Source organism: Littorina saxatilis, linkage group LG5 (assembly GCF_037325665.1).
Source record: "Littorina saxatilis isolate snail1 linkage group LG5, US_GU_Lsax_2.0, whole genome shotgun sequence".
Lineage (NCBI taxonomy): Eukaryota > Metazoa > Mollusca > Gastropoda > Littorinimorpha > Littorinidae > Littorina > Littorina saxatilis.
In genome coordinates, this window is record NC_090249.1 from 55,500,855 (window position 1) to 55,522,528 (window position 21,674).

The following is a 21,674-nucleotide window of genomic DNA, read 5'->3' on the forward strand; positions in this document are numbered from 1 at the left end:
GAACAGGAACACAGAAGCATCTATGGATCAAAGACAAGTGCTTCTGCCAGACAAGTTAGCCAATCTTAGAGAGAGAAAAAAGAGCTTTCTGCAGTGAATTGTAAATAGTCTTGATGTGGAAACAAGATAAACACAATGAAAATGCCCCAATAAGACGGACTATTGCATCAAGAAGAAAAGTAAATGCTTGCACCGCCCACATTTAGTCATATGTAATACATAAACGAAAAACTAAAGATCTACTGCTCCAGCTTCATAAAAATAATGTTCAAGAGAACGATGATTTCCTCTTATTGATCCAAATTGCCTCCCTGCGACTTATATTAATTCTTTTAGTTATACATTCAGCGTGATGGTAAATTTCACACGGGGCTAAATCAGGATATTAGCAAATATCTTTGTGCAATCAGTAGTCGGATGGTGAAAAACTTACATTGTAGAAAGTGATTCTGGTTCCCTCAAGAGACTTGCGCAAGATGAAGACACCCGTCAGGGGATCCATGTAAAACACTTGATTGATGTTTGGCTGGTTGGCAGCAAGTATATTGTACACCACTTGATCCTTTAAAAAAAACAGAGGAAATTGAGATACATGTGTAAACCAGTCACTTGACTTGCACTCTTTGAATGCCCAGTCAACCCGTGATGATTATTTCAGAAAACTGACACTCCATCCCAACTAAAACATTTTTGAATTAAATCTGTCCAAGAATACAATCTCTCTCTCTCTCTCTCTCTCTCTCTCTCTCTCTCTCTCTCTCTCTCTCTCTCTCTCTCTCTCTCTCATGCCACTACCCGTATTAATAAAGTATTATCTTATTTCTCACTGTCCTTTTTCTTCCATATTTTCTAGGCCATACTCATCAACAACAAATGTGTACCTGTAACTTGATGGTCCAATGCTCCTGTAATCTAAGAACTGTTGGAGAGTCTTCTTAGGATAGAGAATGAGAGAGAGAGAGAGAGAGAGAGAGAGAGAGAGAGAGAGAGAGAGAGAGAGAATTTAAGCATGCGTGCATATGTGTGTGCACACATGGTTGTGTGTGCGCATTCCTGTTTGTGCATATATCTTCCTTTTGTTTGCTTATTACTAGATTGCTCCATGCCAATGAATTTAATATAAAGTGAATAAAGGCCAAATATCAGGCAATATCAGGTCTGAAGTGGGAAGTAGTATTGATTTTGAATGAAACATGGGTATATCCACTGACCCCATCCCTGTCGTTGGCAGTGATGTTGATGACCTCAGCCAGGACATTGTGGTACTCCCGGATGGTCACCTGGTAAGGGTTTTGCGTAAAGATGGGACCATAGATGTTGCGAGTGATGAAGATAGTGCCTCTGCAGATCGCCACACGTCCAGAGTCCGCCCGGTCGTAGACACGCACTTGAATCTACAGAAGATGATAACATGTTGCAGTGATAGTAAGTCCCGGACAGACACACACTTCAATCTAAAAAAGATGACAACAATTCCCATGCACCGGCACTTGAATCTAAAGATGACAGTATTAAGTCATCAAAGTCCCACCTATAGACACACACTTTAATCTTGAGAAGCAAAAACATCAAGGTGCTCAAGGCAAACAAAAACAAAAAACAAAACCAGCAAAACAAACAAAATATGTACTTTTTTTGGACCGCCCTCTTCATTTACAAAAAGGACACCAGAACTGACCAGTTAAGAGAATTAGCTTCGACAAGTACACGTACTGAAGTCTTCATAACCAGGCAAAAGCAGTTCTCAGCATCAACCCTCCACGTCTTCTCATACAGAGATTTTGCCTATTAAGTTAAAGTCACACGGGCGATTCAATCGCGCGATTCGATCATCGTAGGCCATTGACCCGTCACACGATGAACGATTGACGAACAATTGACTGACGATTGACGAACGATAACTCCACGCGAGCAGACGCTAATGTCGAACATCGCTCTACTTTTCTGAAAAATACCTTTCAATTCAGCATTACGCCTTTGCGAGAAATTAAGTTCCTAGACAGTTGCAATTAATGGTTCCCGACAGCTGTACACGCCTAAAACGTCTCCTTTATATCTGAGTAAGCAACTGTTCTTCCAAAAAGTTTTGAATCGACAAAGAGACGTTGTCCGCCACTGTCCGCCATTTTTTTCAAGGTCACGGCGTGAAAGCCGCAACGACGCGTTCTGATTGGCTCTGCGCTGCGCTGCGATTGCCCTATGACTGGGTCGCGGGGATAGAACATGTTCTATCGCTAAAAGCTACGAGGGAATCTCATGAGACTGAGTCGCAGCCTTGTCTTAGCTATTTTCTAAGACTCAGTCGCCCGTGTGACAGGGTAAATCTCACAATTGAATCGCGCATGTGACTGCCTCATTAGTTACAATAAAACTCATGTGTACTCACGTTGACAGTTTCCTGAGAGTCATCAGCAATTGTTTCACTCAGGGTTATGACTCCATTACTGTCGATGGTCAGAGCAATGGCGTTGGGGTACACTAACTCATACACAAGCCCACCCTGCAAAATACAGTCAACCAAATGAAATACATGCATCATGGCGTCACTTTGAAAGTACCAGGTCACAATGGCGGAGGAAAGAGGACGACCAACTCTCTCAGACTTTCAGAATTTTCTTAATTCATGCAAATGTAATGACATGTTTTCTTACAACATCTGTCTGACCTAATAACCAACAGAGTTGAAACGGGTCCTAACAGAGAAATGGTCATAGATTTAACATGCATTCCCCTCCCAAAGTGTGTCATCAAAAATTAAACAGGTCAAACAGCAATTCTCCCTTGTGTTTTAGGACCCATTACCATGGGGCTAACTCTGCAGCACACTGAAGGCAATGTGAAGAAACAATAAACTAAATCAAACATTGTTTTGGGGCTGAAAGGTCTTCCTTTTTCTCTGATTGTTGGTTACAACCCTGCAAGGTAAACATTCATTTTCCTACAAGTGGACATTCCTATGCATGATTGTTCATTACCCTGCCACACTGGGGGGGGGGGGGGAGATATAAAGTCTTTAACAAGAGGTTTTTCTGTCACCTTGATGTCTGTGTCGGCAGCGACAATTGTCAAGACAAGGGAGCCGGTCGTGGCGTTCTCCAGAATGTTGGCAGTGAAGGTGGACTGACCGGCAGGGTATTGGCACACAGGCGCCTGGGCCATACGGTTGATGATGACCGTCACTGTGGTGTTGGCGCACAGCTGAGGCACACCGTTGTCACAGGCCTCCACTTCCAACTGCATCAGACAGAAGCAAACATGGCAGCTATTTGTGTGCTGGGAGACGAATGGCCGTTTTGCTCTACTGTGTAACAGAGGGCACTCGTGTGCTATTTTCCATCACTTTAGAGGGCTGCCAGCAAATGACAAGACATAATCAAATAAAACATGGTATGTATGTGCGTTAGGAAAGGAAAAGTTGTTCAGCCCTTTATTTGATTATGAAGATGGGATCAAGTGCAATGTCAGCAAGACCAAGTGTATGTTACGCCAAGGGTGGATGGGGGTGGGGGTTGTTGGGGGAAGTGGGGTTTTGAAGGAGGAAGCTCTCGCGCACACACGCATGCACGAACACGCACACACACGCACACACGCACACACACACACACACACACACACACACACACACACACACACACACACACACACACACACAGCGTAGCTTACAATGAAACGTTCGATATTGTTGTCCTTGACGGATCGCACCAAGTTCAGATCCCCATTGTCAGAATTGATCTGGAAGTAGCTGGAAGGACCAGAATTGAAGTTGTCTCTCTGCTCAAGTTCACTCAAGATTCTGTAGCGGATGATATCCTGTGGAGAGAAAAAAAAGTTGATTTAACAGTGCATGGCCCAACATAATGAATGAATTTTTTTATATAAGTCTAACAGATACTTTCCGAATTTTGAGTAACTTGGTATCTGTTGTGTCTCTCTTGCTCCTTTAATTTTTATTTTTTAACTTTCAGCATCTGATGCATGCACTTCTCATGACCAGTATTTATCAAGTGGTACACATCACATCAAAGAACACTTACGCCAGGGTCAGCATCCGTGGCTGTAACATTTCCAATGGTGGAGATGTAAGGCTGATCCTCTGGGATTGTGAAGCTGTAGCTGGGCAGGATCCACAGCGGTCTGTTCTGGTTTCGGATTACACTGATGGTACAGACCAGCACGTCGCGACGGTTGGTACGGGCGCTGTCGTAGGCAACCACTCTCAACTGGGAATGGTAAAAAAGAACTAAATCAGTTCCACAAGTGAAAGTTGTAAAAAGTCTAATACAGCCATGGATCATTTTGGGGCAGCGCGCCAAAACCATGAAATGACCTATATCTCCATTTGCAATATTATTCTACATTGCCAGTGGAACCCCCCAATTTAAGACTCCTCCCTTTTAAGACCTTGTTTGCTCAGACCTTCTGTTCATAACCTTGTAAATTTACCCCCATTTTAAGACCCCCTCCTTTTTAAGACCTGATTTTCTCAGATTTTGGGAGGCCTTAAAAGGGAGGTTCTTGTGTATCAGCTGAAAAAGCAGGTTAAGCCGAGGCTGTTCATTCTAAATTACCGTTCAGGAACGAGGGAAAACCATACCATATCATTACACCCTGACAGCTGAAGGCCTTTTTTCTTTTATCTTTTAATGTACAAAGTGCAATGGCTTTCTAAAATGTTAATATTTCAAATCAAAAAACATGATCCACTTCCGATTCCTGGCATCAAGGGCCGATAGAAAAGCGATTACAATTCTGTCTAAGGAATACATTACTGTCCACCTGACAAAATATGAGATAGAAAAAAACTGAGCTCACTCTGTAACTTGGTTCTCCCAGGGTGTTGTATCGCAGATTAATCAGGGTGGTCACCACAGCCTGTCCTGGCGTCCCAGTAGGGGTGACAGCGAAAACGGACTCAGCCGGGTATTCTCCTTCTACAGTGTACAAGATGTTTCCCTGTAACACACCCACACACAATCCAAAATGACACAAGTGTGAATCAAATGTTCCTGTGTACTAAGTGAAAGAATAAAACCAAAATATCATGAAAAATAAACAAAAAAACAACAAAAACAGAAAAACAGCTCTGTTTTGGGAACTGACAAAAGCTGCATGCCCGTCTACCAATTAGGCAAGGGATGTGATCATTTGTGTGTGTGTGTGTATGTGTGTGTGTGTGTGTGTGTGTGTGTGTGTGTGCGTGTGTATGTGTGTGTGTATGTACATGCGTGTATGTGTGCGTGCATGCGTGTGTACAGGTGTGTGTGTGTGTGTGTGTGCGTGTGGCAATAGGAAGACTAGGAATCACTCTTTCTGGACTCAATACATCCCTCTACGGTTATGCAAAATTCTAATAAACAGGGGTGAAAAAAAAACTTACAGCAAGGCTGCTGTCACTCGCTGTAAGAGTGAGGACGGTGGTTCCCACAGCAGTATTCTCACTAACGCTTGTGCCGCAAGGATCTGGTGACAAAGCTGGTGTGCCAGGGTAACGGTTGATGTCGATGAAAACAGTCACTGTTCCAGACTTCTGACCAATGCCGTCATCTGTAGCTTGGACTCGCATCTGAAAAACGGGATATGGTAAGCATGGGGGGACAAAATGAAGGAGAACAAAGAAAAGTTAGCGAGCAGTGCAAGAGAGCGATTGAGACTGGAAAGAACAGGCAGGAAAGCAGACAGTAAGAGGAGAAAATGAAAGTGGGGCTGCTTGAAAAGGAGAAGAAAAGAAGAAAACAAAACCAACAACATGGAAGCAAAGAAGAAAACGAATGAGATAAAAAGAAACAACAAGAAAACAAACAACAAAACCAAAAGAAATTAACAGTGGGGGAAAAAGCAAACTAAAAAACAACAGATTACAAGAAAAAGAACAAAAAATAAAAAGACGGAAAAGATCACACTCAGAAAAAGAAAAAGCCATCATGTAACATTTTGTACCATTAAAATACAATAATAAAATAAAAGATTATGAAAGAAACAGACAAGAAAAGGAAGCTTAAGCAGAAAGGTGATACAGATATCTGATGACCTTCTTTCATTTCTTTACATGCGTTTGTGCTCAAAGGCAACGACACAATACTTACAATGTACTGGTTTTGTGCTCAAAGGCAACGACACAATACTTACAATGTACTGGTTTTGTGCTCAAAGGCAACGACACAATACTTACAATGTACTGGTTTTGGGGTAGGTTGAAAAGACTAGCCCTGACTCGGATGGCTCCCGAGTTAGAATCCAGGCTGAACAGCCGAAGGGCATCAATCGTTCCTGCATCGTTCTGAGGGGAGTAGCGAATGGTATCCTGTGGAAACAGATGGCAGATTTAACGTACGTTCATCCACAAATTGCTATGGGCCTTCACTAATAAAGGACAACGTGAAAGGACAAAAGCAAAAGCACGCTGACAATTTCACTGCACCAAATTTGTGGAAAATAACATCAGTCAAACAAGGCTAACATTTACCAGTCACTGCCTTTTCAGTCCTGCATTTGCTCCCACATGCACATGCCCTCACCACACATTCACGAACACTCTCTCTCTCTCTAACCTTCCTCTTCCAACCCGTTTCCTTTACCTTCCCTTCATCCAATCTATGGCATTTTTCTCCATTAAATAAAACAAAATAAATTACCCTGGCATTTTGGTCAGTAGCATTGACAATGGTGATGACTGTGCCAATCAGAGTTGTCTCTTCGATTCGGACGTAGATTGGAGAAGGAGTGAAGACTGGGGAGAACTCATTCCTTCTCACTCCAATTTGCACAGTCTCGGTGGCTTTCTGGTTAGGGTAGGCTGTGTCGTAAGCTTGCACACGCAGCTAAGCAAAACAAAAAAGAGAAAAACTAAAGTATCTGTGTGAAAGAGAAGTGAAACCAAATGCAAAGATGTGGTAACACTGAAGGATCTATGCAACGAAACAGCAAAAGCAAGATTTCTTTGCATTGGAAATAACATAAATATATTCAAAATTCTGTCTGAAAGTGTCCCTCTTTCAAATAACAAGCCATCTTTCTTACAAAATACCCAAAAATTGCATTTTCCCCAGTAAAATGACTATTCATGAAGATACCTACCTCAAATTAATCATACCTTGTGACTAGGGCCTAGGGGATGACTCCACAGAGCAAATTCATCATACAGTAACTGAGCAAGAAAAAACTCACAGTGTAAGACAGCTTGTTGTCGGTCAGCAGACTGTTGACCAGGAAGATGGTTCCATTCAGGCGGTCAACGTCGAAGAAGTACACCGCTTCGTCATCTCCAATCTTCTCGTACACAAGCGTTTCCTACAATACGCCAGAAACGATAAGCTTTTAAGTTGCGCAATAGTCAACTTTAGGGAGAGTATTCCAGTAATGTATGGGCATGTCACCAATTCTGAACAGAATCAGCATAGTGAATTCCAGGTAAATTAATACTTTAGCCTCAGGATACAGCTGCCACAGTGCATAAGACTGACCACCTTCATAACTTTGAAGTAAATTGTTTCAAAGCTGCAATTCACAAACCTTCTGTCACTGAGAAAAACATTTATCTCAAGCAACAAAAAGTACATATAAAAAGCATTTTTGATCATGTGCTTATTTTATTGCGAACAAAATTTTAAAAAATAACAAAATGTCTGCCAATTCAGATGGAAAGTTCATAAGCTTACCCTCAAGTCCGCATCATCGGCAGAGACTCTGAAAATAGAAGATATTGCGAGCCTGTTTTCAGAAATTTCTGTGGCGTACGGAGTGTTCCTAAAGATCGGTGGGGAGTTGTCGCGGAGGACGTTGACAATGACTGAAGCCTGTGCAGTTCTCTGAGGTGTAGCTCTGTCTCTCACGGTTACTGTCATCTGAAAAACAACATAGGCAGTGCAAATGTAAATGAACTAGGAACACGCCTGACCTCTCCACTTTTAAGTGTTTTTTTCTCCTTTAACTGAAAGTTACACTTATGATTCAACCAGGAGGAAGGTTGGTCAAAATTAAGCTATACGCTTAACACAGACTGAGTGAGAGATTGAGCAGAAGGATTAGTGGAGTAAGAAAATAGGCAAGAGTTAGAGGTTGTGTACATGGACGTTTAGCTGTGTAATTAGTGAATCCATTGTCACAATCGCAAGTACTATCTGCATAATTCCCAACATTTACTCGATCACACCAGCAGTCGTGACAGTATTCCGCCATAGCACTAAGATTATGACCATGAATGTCTTGACATCAGAGGCTGACAAAAGAAGAAGTGCAATGGAAAGCAGAAGAGAGAATAAAAGTAAGAGAAAAGTAAACAATAAGAAAGAAGAGAGAGGGAGGAAACAAGAACAGAGAAATCAAACACACAAAGTGAGGGAGCAAGGACAGAAAAAAACAAAAAGCACAGAGGTGCAGAGAGATGAAACTCACCACATATCTTCTGTTGTTAGTGTTGTCCTGTGTGAGAGGCTTCATGACACGCACGCAGCCAGTGGTCGGGTTGATCCAGAAGTACTCCAGGCCAGCAATGCTTTGAGCTGTACCCCCCAGGCTGTACTCAAGAGCATCCTGCACAGTAAACGCAACTTCGTTAACTTTCCATTTAGCGCTCAAGGTAATAAACAATGTTTCAATGTTTTAACACTCCATGTAAGTTTGCAAAAAATCTTTCTTCTTGTTCTTTTTTTTGTGTGCAGCTACGTTCATCTTCAGCTTCTTCTTCTTAGTTTCCTTCAAAATGTGTCCTTCTTCTCTTGCCCTCCCCATGCAGTCAACACTGTAAAAGGGGAGAATTAGGGACAGGAAGATGGGTTAACTTTAAACATTTGACTCCGCCAAAGGAGTCAACTAATCTAACAAATCTCAATTCCCACCAGACTGCTCTTCCGAGCAAGTCAAATGGATCCATTGTGAAATGACAAACATAGTTGTTCATCAAACAAACAACTGAAATCTAAAACAGACTGTTAATGTTCCCAAATCAAGAATACAACAAGAAGAGCAAACGCTCGATCGAGTCACTTTCGCAGTTCTGAATATTATATGATGGACAGGAAGAAATTGCTATTCACAACACAATACAGATGTAAATAATTTGATGTAAAGAATAATCCTATAAAGTTTGAATCAAATCCGATGAATAGTTTCAGAGATATGATATTTCAATTTTTTTCCTTCAAGACATACCTGTGACCTTGAAAAAGGTCAAAGGTCACCAAAGCAGACGTCAAAGTGTAGAGGTCACTGGGAGTCACGTTCACATAAAATTTGAGCCCGGTCACTTTTATAGTTTCCGAGAAAAGCCCAACGTTAAGTTGTGTGTTGCCGAACAGAAAAGGCTAGTTATCTCCCTTGTTTTTCTGATAACGTTCGTAAAAGGCTACAGATGTAAATACTTTGATGTAAAGAATAATCCTACAAAGTTTCAATCACATCCGATGAACTTTGTCAAAGATATAAAATGTCTAATTTTTCCTTTGACGCTGACCTGTGACCTTGAAAAAGGTCAAAGGTCAACGAAACCATCGTTAAAGTGTAGAGGTCATTGGAGGTCACGACTAAACAAAATATGAGCCGGATCGCTTTGATAGTTTCCGAGAAAAGTCCAACGTTAAGGTGGTGTCTACGGACGGCCGGCCGGACGGCCGGCCGGACAGACTAACACTGACCGATTACATAGAGTCACTTTTTCTCAAGTGACTCAAAAACTATGAAGAAGGCAGCGAAAAGCTGTCAAAATATTAATTAGGAATGTACCAAACCTGGTTACTGTTGTCTTCTCTTTTTGTTTAAAAACAATGCAGGTAAGTTTAATGAATGTGTAATCATAGAAATCATGAAACATTCACTAGAACTCCCATCAATCTATCTTAAAAATGAACGACCAAGACATACAACAGACAATACTAATGATGGGGGATCAGTTATCTCTTCCAAAAGTCAACGTTCAAGTGAATAATTCATTTTTTTACATAATTCAATGTTCATTAAACTAACCGTTTTTGTGCGTGTTTTTTTTTAAATAAAACGTCTGACCAACAAATTATGTAAATTAAACTTGAGAAACAGAACTAAACATATACAGGCAATATGCACACACAAAATCACAACTGTACCAAAAAGACAAACTTACGCCATCAGGATCAGAAGCAGTGACATTTGCGATGTTTGTGGACACAAGAGTCAACTCCTGGATGGTGACCTCAACGTCCTGAACAGTGGGAGCACTTGGGTTCCTGTTCACGGTGATTATCACCGTACTGGTCGCACGCGTCAGAGGACGAAGGGTGTCGTATGCCACAAGTGCCAGCTGAATAAATGAGTGGGATACATGAATGCAAGAAGAAACAGAGAAAAACTTTCTACTGTGAATTAATATTAAACAAAAATGTGTTCATTTCACATCCTGACACAAGTAGGAGCTGTTACGGTTCAGCTAAATGAAGCAGGATTATCACTAGTTTGATACTACAGTAGAAATCTGTTTGGGGTGAAGTTTGTGACAGTAAGAGGCACACTGAACACACACACAAAACATGTACATACTACACACATGAGCAAACATTGTGTGTCATGCATATAGATGCTAACCAGCATGACAATGATAGCAGATGGCTTCACAAGTGCTGTCACTGCTCAATAATTGTTACTATTATTCCTGAACAGTCATCATTCACTGAGGGAGGACAGCCTTCAATTCTATGGGAAACAAAAACTGACCTCATATCTGGTCTCAATGTCGGCGTCTTGAAGATCATTCCTCACAGAAACACGAGCGGTTGCGTTATCAACAGCAAAGTAGTATGGAGCACGGAGGTTGCCAATAACCTCATACATGACCTGACCCTGAAAGAAAGACACTTGCTATGTAAATACAACCCAAACACACAAACTGGTGATAAAAATAACTCTCCATTCCCCTCCCTCCTCCCATCACCACCCCCAACATGTGAAGCTTTATGGCAAAAGGACTGTTCTTAACATTAATCAGACAAAAGACCTGTGGTTTTTTTTATGAAAAACATCTTAAAAGCAAGGACACTCTGATTCATGCAATCCCCATCAAAATGAACAAACTGTTTCATCAACATCGCCTCAAGAACACCGGTGTAGAAAACTCCTTACACTTGATCACAGGATGAGAGTCAAAATTGGGACAATAAGTATTCCAAATTTAGTCCCTTTTACTTGTACTCTGGAGAAGACGCCATCATTCGTCTCCCTGTCCTGGCTGACAATACAGATCAACAAGAAGAAGCAGAACTTGTACATTTTAAAAGCCAGCTCGAAGTTAAATCTACACTAACCTGCAAATCGGCATCACGTGCAGTGACAATGGTAAAAACGGCGCTGTTCTGGGAAGCTCTTTCGTCGATAGACCAGACATACGTGGTAGTGGGGTTGTTGTTCAGGTAGAATATGGGTGGCTGGTCTGTACCCAAAGTAAACTGGACGATTGTTGTGCATGTCTTCGCTGTGGGACGGCCTTGGTCAGACACTGATACTGTGAACTGTAGACAATGTTGAGCAGACAGCTTTTCTTTATTTTCCATTGACATGGTGAAAGTTTTGAGAAATACGAAGGTTAGTGAAGGAATGAAAGCAGTAAATTGGGCACAAAACTTTTGATTTTTTTTTAAAAGGAAACATGGCCTTCTCTGATACAGCCAAACAAACTAAAACAAGAAGCAGTCATTACGGGGGCACAACTTGTGTGCTACCCTGTCACACCTACTGTCCTGCCTGTATTATTACAGGCAGGCTGGGCGTGTCAAAGAAAATGTTCCATTTTAATGTAATATTTTCAGACAGTAAAGTGTTGTTAGTGTTATTGACAGAACCTGAAAGTCCTCATCCATTTTATTTGTGTATCCTGCCCATCACTGAGCCTGAATGGTTCCCTCTCCATGCTTGCCTCCTCTGTTGCAACGCATTTCAGACGTCAAAAACATTTGCATCTATCGTGCTTCATAGCAGTCATTGTTGATTTTATCTGTATGAAATAACATCAAAGTAAGACTGTGACTGTAGTAATAACTCACAGTGAAAACAGTGTTTGGTGCCAGGTTTCGCAGTGATTTTCTCAGGATGATATCACCGGTATCTGCAGCAATGAAAAACTGGTCTCTGTCCTCTTGGTCAGCCTGAGCAAAGCTGTAGCGAGGTGAGTTCTGCACACAAAGCACAATAATACATGTATATATATGATAAAACCACTATGTGGAGAACCACAAAAACCAACAAAATAAAATACATGACTTCAATAACAAAAGACTGCTAGTGAGTAAGTTATTCAATAACAATCGACTGCTAGTGAGTAATGTATTTGATAACAATTGACTGCTTATGAGTAAACTAGAGGAATACCCGGCTTCGCCGGGGTGAATCGCGAGACAGAGACAGACAGCGTGGCGGTTCATCACAATCACCTCTGCAGGCGAAGTCCTGTCAAACGGGATTGAGAATTTTAGAGCTTATTTCTTAGCCCTATATTATCTGTTGTGGCTTCTCAAATGCCAGAACATACAGACAGACAAAAGCCGCTAGACCCCATCACAAACAGAACTCTACAATCCACAGGTTTTTGCCCACACACACACACACAAACACACACACAGAGAAGCCGTATATATAAATATGTATATCTATATCTATAAATATATAGAGATAGGTGAGAGTGTATTTTTCGCGTGGCTATAAATTGATTCGACCTTTTCACTTTGACAGTAAGAACAACTTACGGGTGCAAGGGAAGCGTTCTGGACAGCGCAGTGACATTCTAACAATAGAACCTCAGAAACGGGAATTTGGGGTGAACGGCGCGAGACAGAGACAGACAGCGTGGCGGTTCACCACAATCACCTTTGAAGGCGAAGTCCTGTCAAACGGGATTGAGAATTTTAGAGCTTATTTCTTAGCCCTATATTATCTGCTGTGGCTTCTCACATGCCAGAACATACAGACAGACAAAAGCCGCTAGACCACATCACAAACAGAACTCTACAATACACAGGTTTGTGCCCACACACACACACAAACACACACACACACAGAGAAGCCGTATATATATATGCATATCTGTATCTATAAATATATAGAGATAGGTGAGAGTGTATTTTTCGCGTGGCTATAAATTGATTCGACCTTTTCACTTTGACAGTAAGAACAACTTACGGGTGCAAGGGAAGCGTTGTGGACAGCGCAGTGGACAGCGCAGTGACATTCTAAAATTAGTAATAGTAACTTACAACTGAACGGGACAGCCACACGAAGGAAGGGAGATAAACACCAAACACTGGTGAAGATAAGGAAGAGTTACTTATAATGGTGAAATGAACACAAAAACCAAAATCAGTTCAGCGCTGCGCGCTGAGAGCACGTGTTGAAATATCTCATCGATGATATTGTGTCCGGGGTGTAGCTGAATACGGTGTCCAAATTTGAAAAAGATCCACCGAGAACTTTGGCGTTGTGATGTGGTGTAGCGGCTATGGTGTGTCGGTATGGGGGCCCGGGTAGCTGAGGTGGAACCAAAATAGCTGAGGTGGAACCAAAATCGGTTCAGCGCTGCGCGCTGAGAGCACGTGTTGAAATATCTCATCGATGAGGTTGTGTCCGGGGTCTCTCTGAATAAGCCCACCAAATTTGAAGCAGATCCATCGAGAACTTTGGCCGTGCATGGCGAATACACAAATACACAAACACACAGACACACAGACACAAGTCGTATATATATATAGATTATTCAATAGCAAATGACTACTATTTATGAACCCTTTCTGTGACAGTAAAATGGAGCTGAATGCCAGAAAAGTCTGTGAGTAATGCCTGATGGGATAACCACTCGGAACAAACACTACATGGCACTGCTTACAATGTTGCAATGTCATGATCACAATGAGTATGAAACCCACAGAAACACTGAAATAAAGCCACTAGTTCAGTCTTTCTACAAACAAAACACACACCACATTTCATGAGGAGTTATTGTAATGCCTTACATGTCCCTTTTTTAAAACTTACCTATTGAATAAAAAAAATCGCAGTAATTTTAAAAACCTTGGATCATACACACTATGACAGCCCATTGTACCATGTCGACAAACAGGTTTTTAAAAAAACATCAAAGAACAAAATATGACATTGGTGCCACATTTACCCCTTCAGGATCGGTGGCGGTGACCTTGCCCACAACAGCTCCAGGCAAAGCCTGAAGGTCCAGGGTCTGTACAATGGAAGGCGGGTTACACGTAGGCACGTTGGGGTTGCGGTCAAACGTGATGGTCAGTGTGCTCGTAGCCTGGTTGGTAGGGTAGAATGTGTCGTAGGCAATGAACTTCAGCTGTGACAGATTGAGATAAAGCACAGGTTAGTTTCTTGGTTTAAATCACCTATACAATCCACTTTGTGAGATGAAACAAAAGTAAATAAGACTAAAAACTAAGTCAAATCGCAAGCAGATAGACTGCTAACATTCAAACTTTCGACTCTCGCCGTCTTGATGCTGAGGAGTCAACACCTTACCGAGCTCAGTTTTTTGGTTTGCTCAATCCAATGTTCCATAAAGTAAAATTTCTTGTGTTTTGATTCTTTAAAAAAAATAGTACTAACAAGAATAAAGATTTAATAATAAAGATTTTAATGTCCCTGCCAAGAATAAGGACAAGGGAAACATAAACACTACTTTCACTGACCTCGTACGACTCCAGCAGCAAGCTGTCGGCCAGCAAGGAGGTGTTCATTGTGACGGCACCACTGACGCGATCCACGACAAAGTAGGACAACGCTGGGTAGTTACCTACCAGCTCGTAGTTCATTTCTTGCTGCAAGGATGAAGAAAACATAACATTGTCACAATACTGGAATAACAACAGCTTACTAGGTCACATAATGTCAATGAATGAGCACTGTCACAAGCGCCTGTTGTATGTAGAAAAGACCGACTGAAAGCGCCTGTGTTTGGTGTTTGGGCGTTACTGCCTGGTGGTGCGCTATATGGTTTTTCTCGTGCTTTTCGTAATTTACGTTATGATGTTTGTGAACTGTGTTTATTTGATGTATGAATTTAGAAACTGGGGAATAATACTTCATTCGGTGAAGGCTTGCGTTCCAAGCAGCGAATCCAGCTACAGCAGCTGTAGGTTCGGTTTCAGAGACCGGACTGGGGAAGGGCATAATGATTTGTCTTGTACATGCGGCCGAGATGCGGTGAGTCTTTATTTGTAATATATGCATCGGAGTTATAGGAAATAACTTTAGGGACATGTAGTTTGTTACTTTGATATACATAATATATGCATACGTCCGAGTCGAGTCCGAGTCGACCGGCCGTTATGTTTGTTGTTTGTTTGTTTGTTGTTTGTTTGTTTGTTGTTTGTTTGCTTGTCTGCAAGTGCAGTATAATGGGTTTCTATTGTATACTTGTTGTACTTTGCCTATGATAGTTATGATTATATTTAAGAAATATTGTTAAATCGTGTTGTTAATATATTGATGCTAGTAGCTAGTTTGAACACTAATTTGAATATGTTTAAATGGTTGCCAGCATGAGTGATTTGGGTATATGAGTGTGTGAATCAGTATTGCCATTGTCCATATAATCCTGCTTGGAGTTATTGGCATAAGACGGGCCGGGTAAAGGGTAGCGTGATGTTGACTGTGAAACTAACTCTACGCATATTTCAGGTCGCCCTGTTGTTAACCTGAAGGCTGAAACAATCAAGTTCTGGTGTCAACTTTAACCGGAAGATGACATTTCACTCACATCTACATCTACATCTACGTCTGCGCAGTCTTCTGCTTCACCTTTAACTCAGTGTCGTCCTACTACCGTCATTCTATCGTCTACGTCTACATCGTCGGGATTTCTATCTACTGCTGGACTCAGTTGGTTACTTGAGTATTACCCTTATTACCTAGCTCGATAAATAAGCCATTTACTCCAGCAGGTCATTAACTTAAACGTGTGTGTGTGTGCGTGTGTGTGCGTGTGTGTGATAAATATGTTTATAAGTGAACAATAATATTTCCTCTTATACTACAATTCGTGTTTGTGGAACTTTATTATGTAAGATTCTTATTGAGTCGGTGGTTGACTGGCTGCGCACGTGTGTGATGCATGTGTGTGTGTGACAAATGGGGGCTCGTCCGGGATTTCGTTATAAGTTCAAGGTCACCTTAGAATTTTGCTAAATAAGTTCTGTGTTGTAATGTGTTGTGTTGTACTTACATAAATGTGTATTGATATGTGTATGTGAGTTACGTTTTAATTCTGATAAAATGTTTACAATTTGAAGTATATCTTTTTCAACGTTTCTTTGTAAAGCTGCACTAGCAGTTTGGCGATATAGGAAATTTGGATTGGTGTTGATATTTCATGATTGCTACTGGTGTTTTCAAAGTTAAGAGGTTCTTTAAAGCAAGGCTTGTTGGTCTGACTTCATCATGTCTACTCCAGCCAGAACAATTGGTACTCCTAGAAATGCTGCTTTGGCTAGTCTTACTACTCCTGGTCGCGGCGATCAAGTACATTCTGCTGAAGTTGGTATCGATGTCACTAATCTGGACTCTGAACATGAACTTCTTGCCGCCAAGGGACGCGCTCTTGGGATTCGTTCGGGCAGTTCGTTGGCTCGTTATGTGCAGGAAGAACAGCTGAGTCAAGTTCAGATTCGGAAGCAGTTAGCTGAACAGAAGCTGACAGAAGAAGAAGCCAGGATGAGACAAGAAGAAGCCAGGAGGAAACAGAAACGAGAAGAGGAAGAAGCCAGGAGGAAACAGAAACGAGAAGAGGAAGAAGCCAGGATGAGACAAGAAGAAGCCAAGAGAAAACAGGAACGAGAAGAGGAAGAAGCCAGGAGAAAACAGGAACGAGAGGAGGAGGAACAAAGACGACGCCAGCGACTCTATGAACTCGAAGAAGCTAAACTTTTAGCTGAACTAGAAAGAACGCGGACTGCTGCTGCTGCCCCTGCTCCTATTGCCCACGATCCCGCCATCCAACCGGTTAGGCTAAAAATAGACAAATTCGATGAAACCAAAGAGGAACTTGACACTTTTTTGGGACGCTTTGAACGTGCTGCCACACTTAGCGGGTGGAATGGAGAAACATGGGGAGCGCGCTTAGGTACTCTACTAACTGGATTTGCAGCTGACGTCTACTTAGAGCTACCCCTTGAAAACGCTTCAAACTACGATGCAGTCGTGGAATCCCTTAGGTCATCGTTTAGATGGACGGCGGATGCATACCGATCGAAGTTTCGTCAAGCTACTAAGAACGAAGCAGAAACCTTCAACCAATATGCGACCAGACTACGCATATGGTTTGAACGCTGGCGGAAGAGCGCCAAGAAAGCTGAAACATATGAAGACTTGAGGGATCTCATACTTACAGAACATCTCATGGATAGAATCTCAGGTGATTTGGGAGAATTTATTCGTCAGAATAACCCGGCTAATTTGCAAGCCACCGCAGAGTTGGCAGAATGTTATGCCGCGTCGAAGAGAGCAAGGAAAAACCCAGTCACTGTGACTGGTCGAGCTGGGGGAAACAAGAACTCAGACAGCCCGAAGAAGAACGCACCACCGATCTACTCTAACCCTGAAGGTCAAAGGGGCAAATGTTTCAACTGCGGCCAGGAAGGACATAAGCGAAGGAATTGTCCGCGTCCTGCACGTTCTACGAATGTGAGATCTGTGACGACTCCAGAATCGAATTCAACCATGAAGGAGTTGCCTGCCCTTTGCGGTCCTTGTGGGAAACTGTCTTATACTCCCCTGTGTACAGTGACGGTAAACGGAGCACAAGTCTCGGCTTTGCGTGACACAGGAGCAGATGGACTGGTGATCGACTCGACTTTGGTCAAGGACTGCGATCTTATGCGGGAAGGACAAACTATCCGACTTGCGGCGGGGAATGTTGAACAAAAGTGTCCCACCACTGTCATTCATCTCGAGTCACCTTTTTTCTCAGGAGAAGCTGTTGCCATTGTTGCCGATCAACTGACTTACCCCGTATTGATTGGAAACAGGATCATCCGGCCAGGTGGAGAAACTCTCGAAGTACCTGTGTACAAGGCGGAAGCACAGCCACTGAAGACAGCAGTCGTTACCAGGTCCCAACACTCGAGAGACAAAGAAGCACCCAAAAGTTTGAAAATGACAGATTCTGGTCTTGGAAATGTGACGCGGGAAGATTTGATCAAACTTCAGAACCAGGACCCAACTTTGTCACGGATGAGAGAACTAGCACGAGGTAGTGATCCTGCTCCCTGCGGAAAACGTGGACAAGTTCAGTTTATTTGGAAGAGAGGAATTCTGCAGAGACGTTTCATCACGACTGACGGAACATATAGCCAGGTGGTGATTCCCGAATCTCTGAGAGCCGGAGTTCTCAGTCTCTCGCACGATGTTCCGATGGCTGGCCATTTAGGGACCAAGAAAACTCATGATCGACTTTGGCAGTCTTTTTACTGGCCCGGAATGGGCGGGGACATCCGTCGTTACGTACAATCATGTGATGCATGTCAAAGAGCTTTGCCAAAAGGAAGAATACACAAAGTTCCCCTTGGGAAGATGCCACTCATCGATGAACCATTCAAGAGACTCGCTGTTGACATTGTTGGCCCATTGACCATCTCCGAGAGGAAGAACCGCTACATCTTAGTCACTGTGGACTATGCTACACGTTACCCAGAGGCTACTCCTTTGCCCAGCATAGAAGCCGAACGTGTTGCCGAAGCTTTGTGGGAAATGTACACCCGAGTTGGAGTTCCTTCAGAAGTACTCACTGATCGAGGATCACAGTTTGTCAGCGACCTCATGAACCAAGTAAACCAATTACTCGCCATCAAAGGACTCACCACCACTCCTTACCATGCGCAATGTAATGGACTAGTGGAACGATTCAACGGAACATTGAAGTCGATGCTAAAAAAACTCTGCAGTGAAAAGCCAAGAGATTGGGATCGATATGTACCTGCTCTACTTTTTGCGTATAGGGAGGTACCGCAAGAGAGCCTTGGATTTTCACCATTCGAACTCCTCTATGGTCGAACCGTGAGGGGTCCTCTTGTTCTCCTGAAGGAGTTGTGGACCAAAGACCCTCCAGCAGAGGTGAGGACCACGGCGGAATATGTGGTCGATTTGCGGCAAAGACTAGAAGACACCCTGAAGCTGGCTCAACAGAACTTGGACAGCTCATCTCGTCGCTACGCCAAGGCCTTTGATCGACGAGCAGTGAAGCGGAAATTCAAGATTGGGAGTAGGGTTCTTCTACTCATTCCACTGAAGAGAAACAAGTTGGAAATGGCTTGGCAAGGGCCTTATGAGGTTGTTGGGAAAGTTGGTGAGCAGGACTACCGATTGCGAATTGGTTCAAAGGAGAAACTCCATCATGCCAACCTTCTCAAGCAATACGTGGAAAGAGAATCTCAATCCAGAGACACTTGGAAAAGAACAGAGGCAGATGTCCTATCCTGCACGGTTGTGGTGGAGGAAACTGGAGCAACCTCTGAGGAAGATATGAGGTACCCTCAGGACATCCTGTTGCCGTCACTTCAGCCTGAGGAAGGTCCAGATGACATTCAATGCAACCCAGAGTTGACTGACAGTCAGCGCAACGACGTGAAGCTTTTAGGAGGGAAGTTTGGAAAAGCTCTTACTGATTTGCCTGGAAACACACAGTTGGAGGAATTTTCCGCCAATCTACTTGTATCCAAACCTGTCTTTGTCCGTCCCAGGCCTATACCATATTCTCAGACAGAAGCAGTGAAAAGGGAAGTTGAAGCCATGCTAAAGATGGGAGTGATCGAACCAGTTTCTTCACCTTACAACGCTCCAATCGTTTTAGTCAAGAAAAAGGACGGAAAGGTCAGGTTTTGCATAGATTATCGGCAGTTGAACAGAGTGACTGTTTTTGATGGAGAACCTCTTCCCAATGTCGATGAGCTATTTAGCCGACTAGGTCGAGCAAAGTTCTTTTCAAAGATTGATCTGTCGAAGGGATATTGGCAGATTCCTGTTTATCCACCTGATAAAGAGAAACTGGCTTTCATCGTCCCACAAGGACAGTTCACCTGGACCAAGATGCCTTTCGGACTCCAAAACGCCGTGGCGGTGTTCAGTCGGATGATGCGTAAGTTGCTGAAACCACTGAACCGCAACGATGTCTACAACTTCATGGATGATATCCTGGTAGCAACCCAGGACTGGACGACTCATCTGCAGGCTCTATGTGCGGTGTTTCACAGACTTGAAGAAGCAGGGCTGACGGCTAGACCAACAAAATGTGTCATTGGTTTCAGTGAGTTGGACTATCTGGGACATCATGTTGGACACGGATTGATGTGGCCAGAGGCAGCAAAAGTCGAAAAGATCCAAGCTGCACGGCGACCAGAAACAAAGAAGGATGTTCGCGCTTTTCTGGGTTTGGTTGGGTTTTATCGCCGATATGTACCCAACTTTGCCGCCATTGCATTACCTCTGACAGATTTGACTCGGAAGAATTTGTCCAACCGAGTAGAGTGGACAGACCGCTGTGAGGAAGCATACCAGACACTTCGGCAGATGTTAAGCCAACGTCCTGTCATCTGTGTTCCGGATTTATCTCTGCCGTTTGTACTCCAGACAGACGCATCGGACATCGGACTCGGAGCAGTTCTACTCCAGGATCACGGGGGAGAACTCAAGCCAGTTTCCTTTGCCAGTCGTAAGCTCAACAATGCTGAGAAGAACTACGCAACTGTAGAAAAGGAATGCCTGGCTATCGTGTGGGCCATTCGAAAGTTCGAAGTCTACCTCTACGGTCGGGAATTTGAACTCCAAACAGATCATCAATCTCTGCAGCACTTGCAGAGATCAAAGACCTCCAATGGTCGGTTGATGAGATGGGCTCTTCTGCTGCAGTCCTTTTCTTTCCGGGTCACAGTGATCCGAGGACGAGACAATGTGGGTGCCGACTACTACAGTCGCATTGTTCAAGATGATGGACATGAAACTAATACTTAGTTCAGTCTGAGTAGGGGGGTGTGTCACAAGCGCCTGTTGTATGTAGAAAAGACCGACTGAAAGCGCCTGTGTTTGGGTTTGGGCGTTACTGCCTGGTGGTGCGCTATATGGTTTTTCTCGTGCTTTTCGTAATTTACGTTATGATGTTTGTGAACTGTGTTTATTTGATGTATGAATTTAGAAACTGGGGAATAATACTTCATTCGGAGAAGGCTTGCGTTCCAAGCAGCGAATCCAGCTACAGCAGCTGTAGGTTCGGTTTCAGAGACCGGACTGGGGAAGGGCATAATGATTTGTCTTGTACATGCGGCCGAGATGCGGTGAGTCTTTATTTGTAATATATGCATCGGAGTTATAGGAAATAACTTTAGGGACATGTAGTTTGTTACTTTGATATACATAATAATTATATGCATACTTCCGAGTCGAGTCCGAGTCGACCGGCCGTTTGTTTGTTGTTTGTTTGTTTGTTGTTTGTTTGCTTGTCTGCAAGTGCAGTATAATGGGTTTCTATTGTATACTTGTTGTACTTTGCCTATGATAGTTATGATTATATTTAAGAAATATTGTTAAATCGTGTTGTTAATATATTGATGCTAGTAGCTAGTTTGAACACTAATTTGAATATGTTTAAATGGTTGCCAGCATGAGTGATTTGGGTATATGAGTGTGTGAATCAGTATTGCCATTGTCCATATAATCCTGCT

The 21,674-nt window shown here is 42.8% G+C and overlaps 1 protein-coding gene across 1 annotated transcript in view; it reads right to left on the reverse strand.

Annotated features, from left to right (window-relative positions):
- The window catches only part of LOC138967811 (protocadherin Fat 4-like), a 147,248-nt gene that overhangs the window by 1,603 nt on the left and 123,971 nt on the right, over positions 1-21,674 (reverse strand). Inside the window, exons 54-72 of the mRNA XM_070340468.1 lie at positions 14,655-14,783; positions 14,120-14,302; positions 12,003-12,131; positions 11,268-11,471; positions 10,681-10,806; positions 10,094-10,270; positions 8,392-8,529; positions 7,656-7,841; positions 7,165-7,287; positions 6,633-6,818; positions 6,170-6,301; positions 5,378-5,563; positions 4,813-4,953; positions 4,035-4,220; positions 3,664-3,810; positions 3,037-3,234; positions 2,387-2,500; positions 1,212-1,394; positions 434-562 (exon numbers count right to left, since the gene is read on the reverse strand). Of these exons, the coding sequence (XP_070196569.1) occupies positions 434-562; positions 1,212-1,394; positions 2,387-2,500; positions 3,037-3,234; positions 3,664-3,810; positions 4,035-4,220; positions 4,813-4,953; positions 5,378-5,563; positions 6,170-6,301; positions 6,633-6,818; positions 7,165-7,287; positions 7,656-7,841; positions 8,392-8,529; positions 10,094-10,270; positions 10,681-10,806; positions 11,268-11,471; positions 12,003-12,131; positions 14,120-14,302; positions 14,655-14,783 (2,997 nt within the window). The remainder of the gene's footprint in view (positions 1-433; positions 563-1,211; positions 1,395-2,386; positions 2,501-3,036; positions 3,235-3,663; positions 3,811-4,034; positions 4,221-4,812; positions 4,954-5,377; positions 5,564-6,169; positions 6,302-6,632; positions 6,819-7,164; positions 7,288-7,655; positions 7,842-8,391; positions 8,530-10,093; positions 10,271-10,680; positions 10,807-11,267; positions 11,472-12,002; positions 12,132-14,119; positions 14,303-14,654; positions 14,784-21,674) is intronic.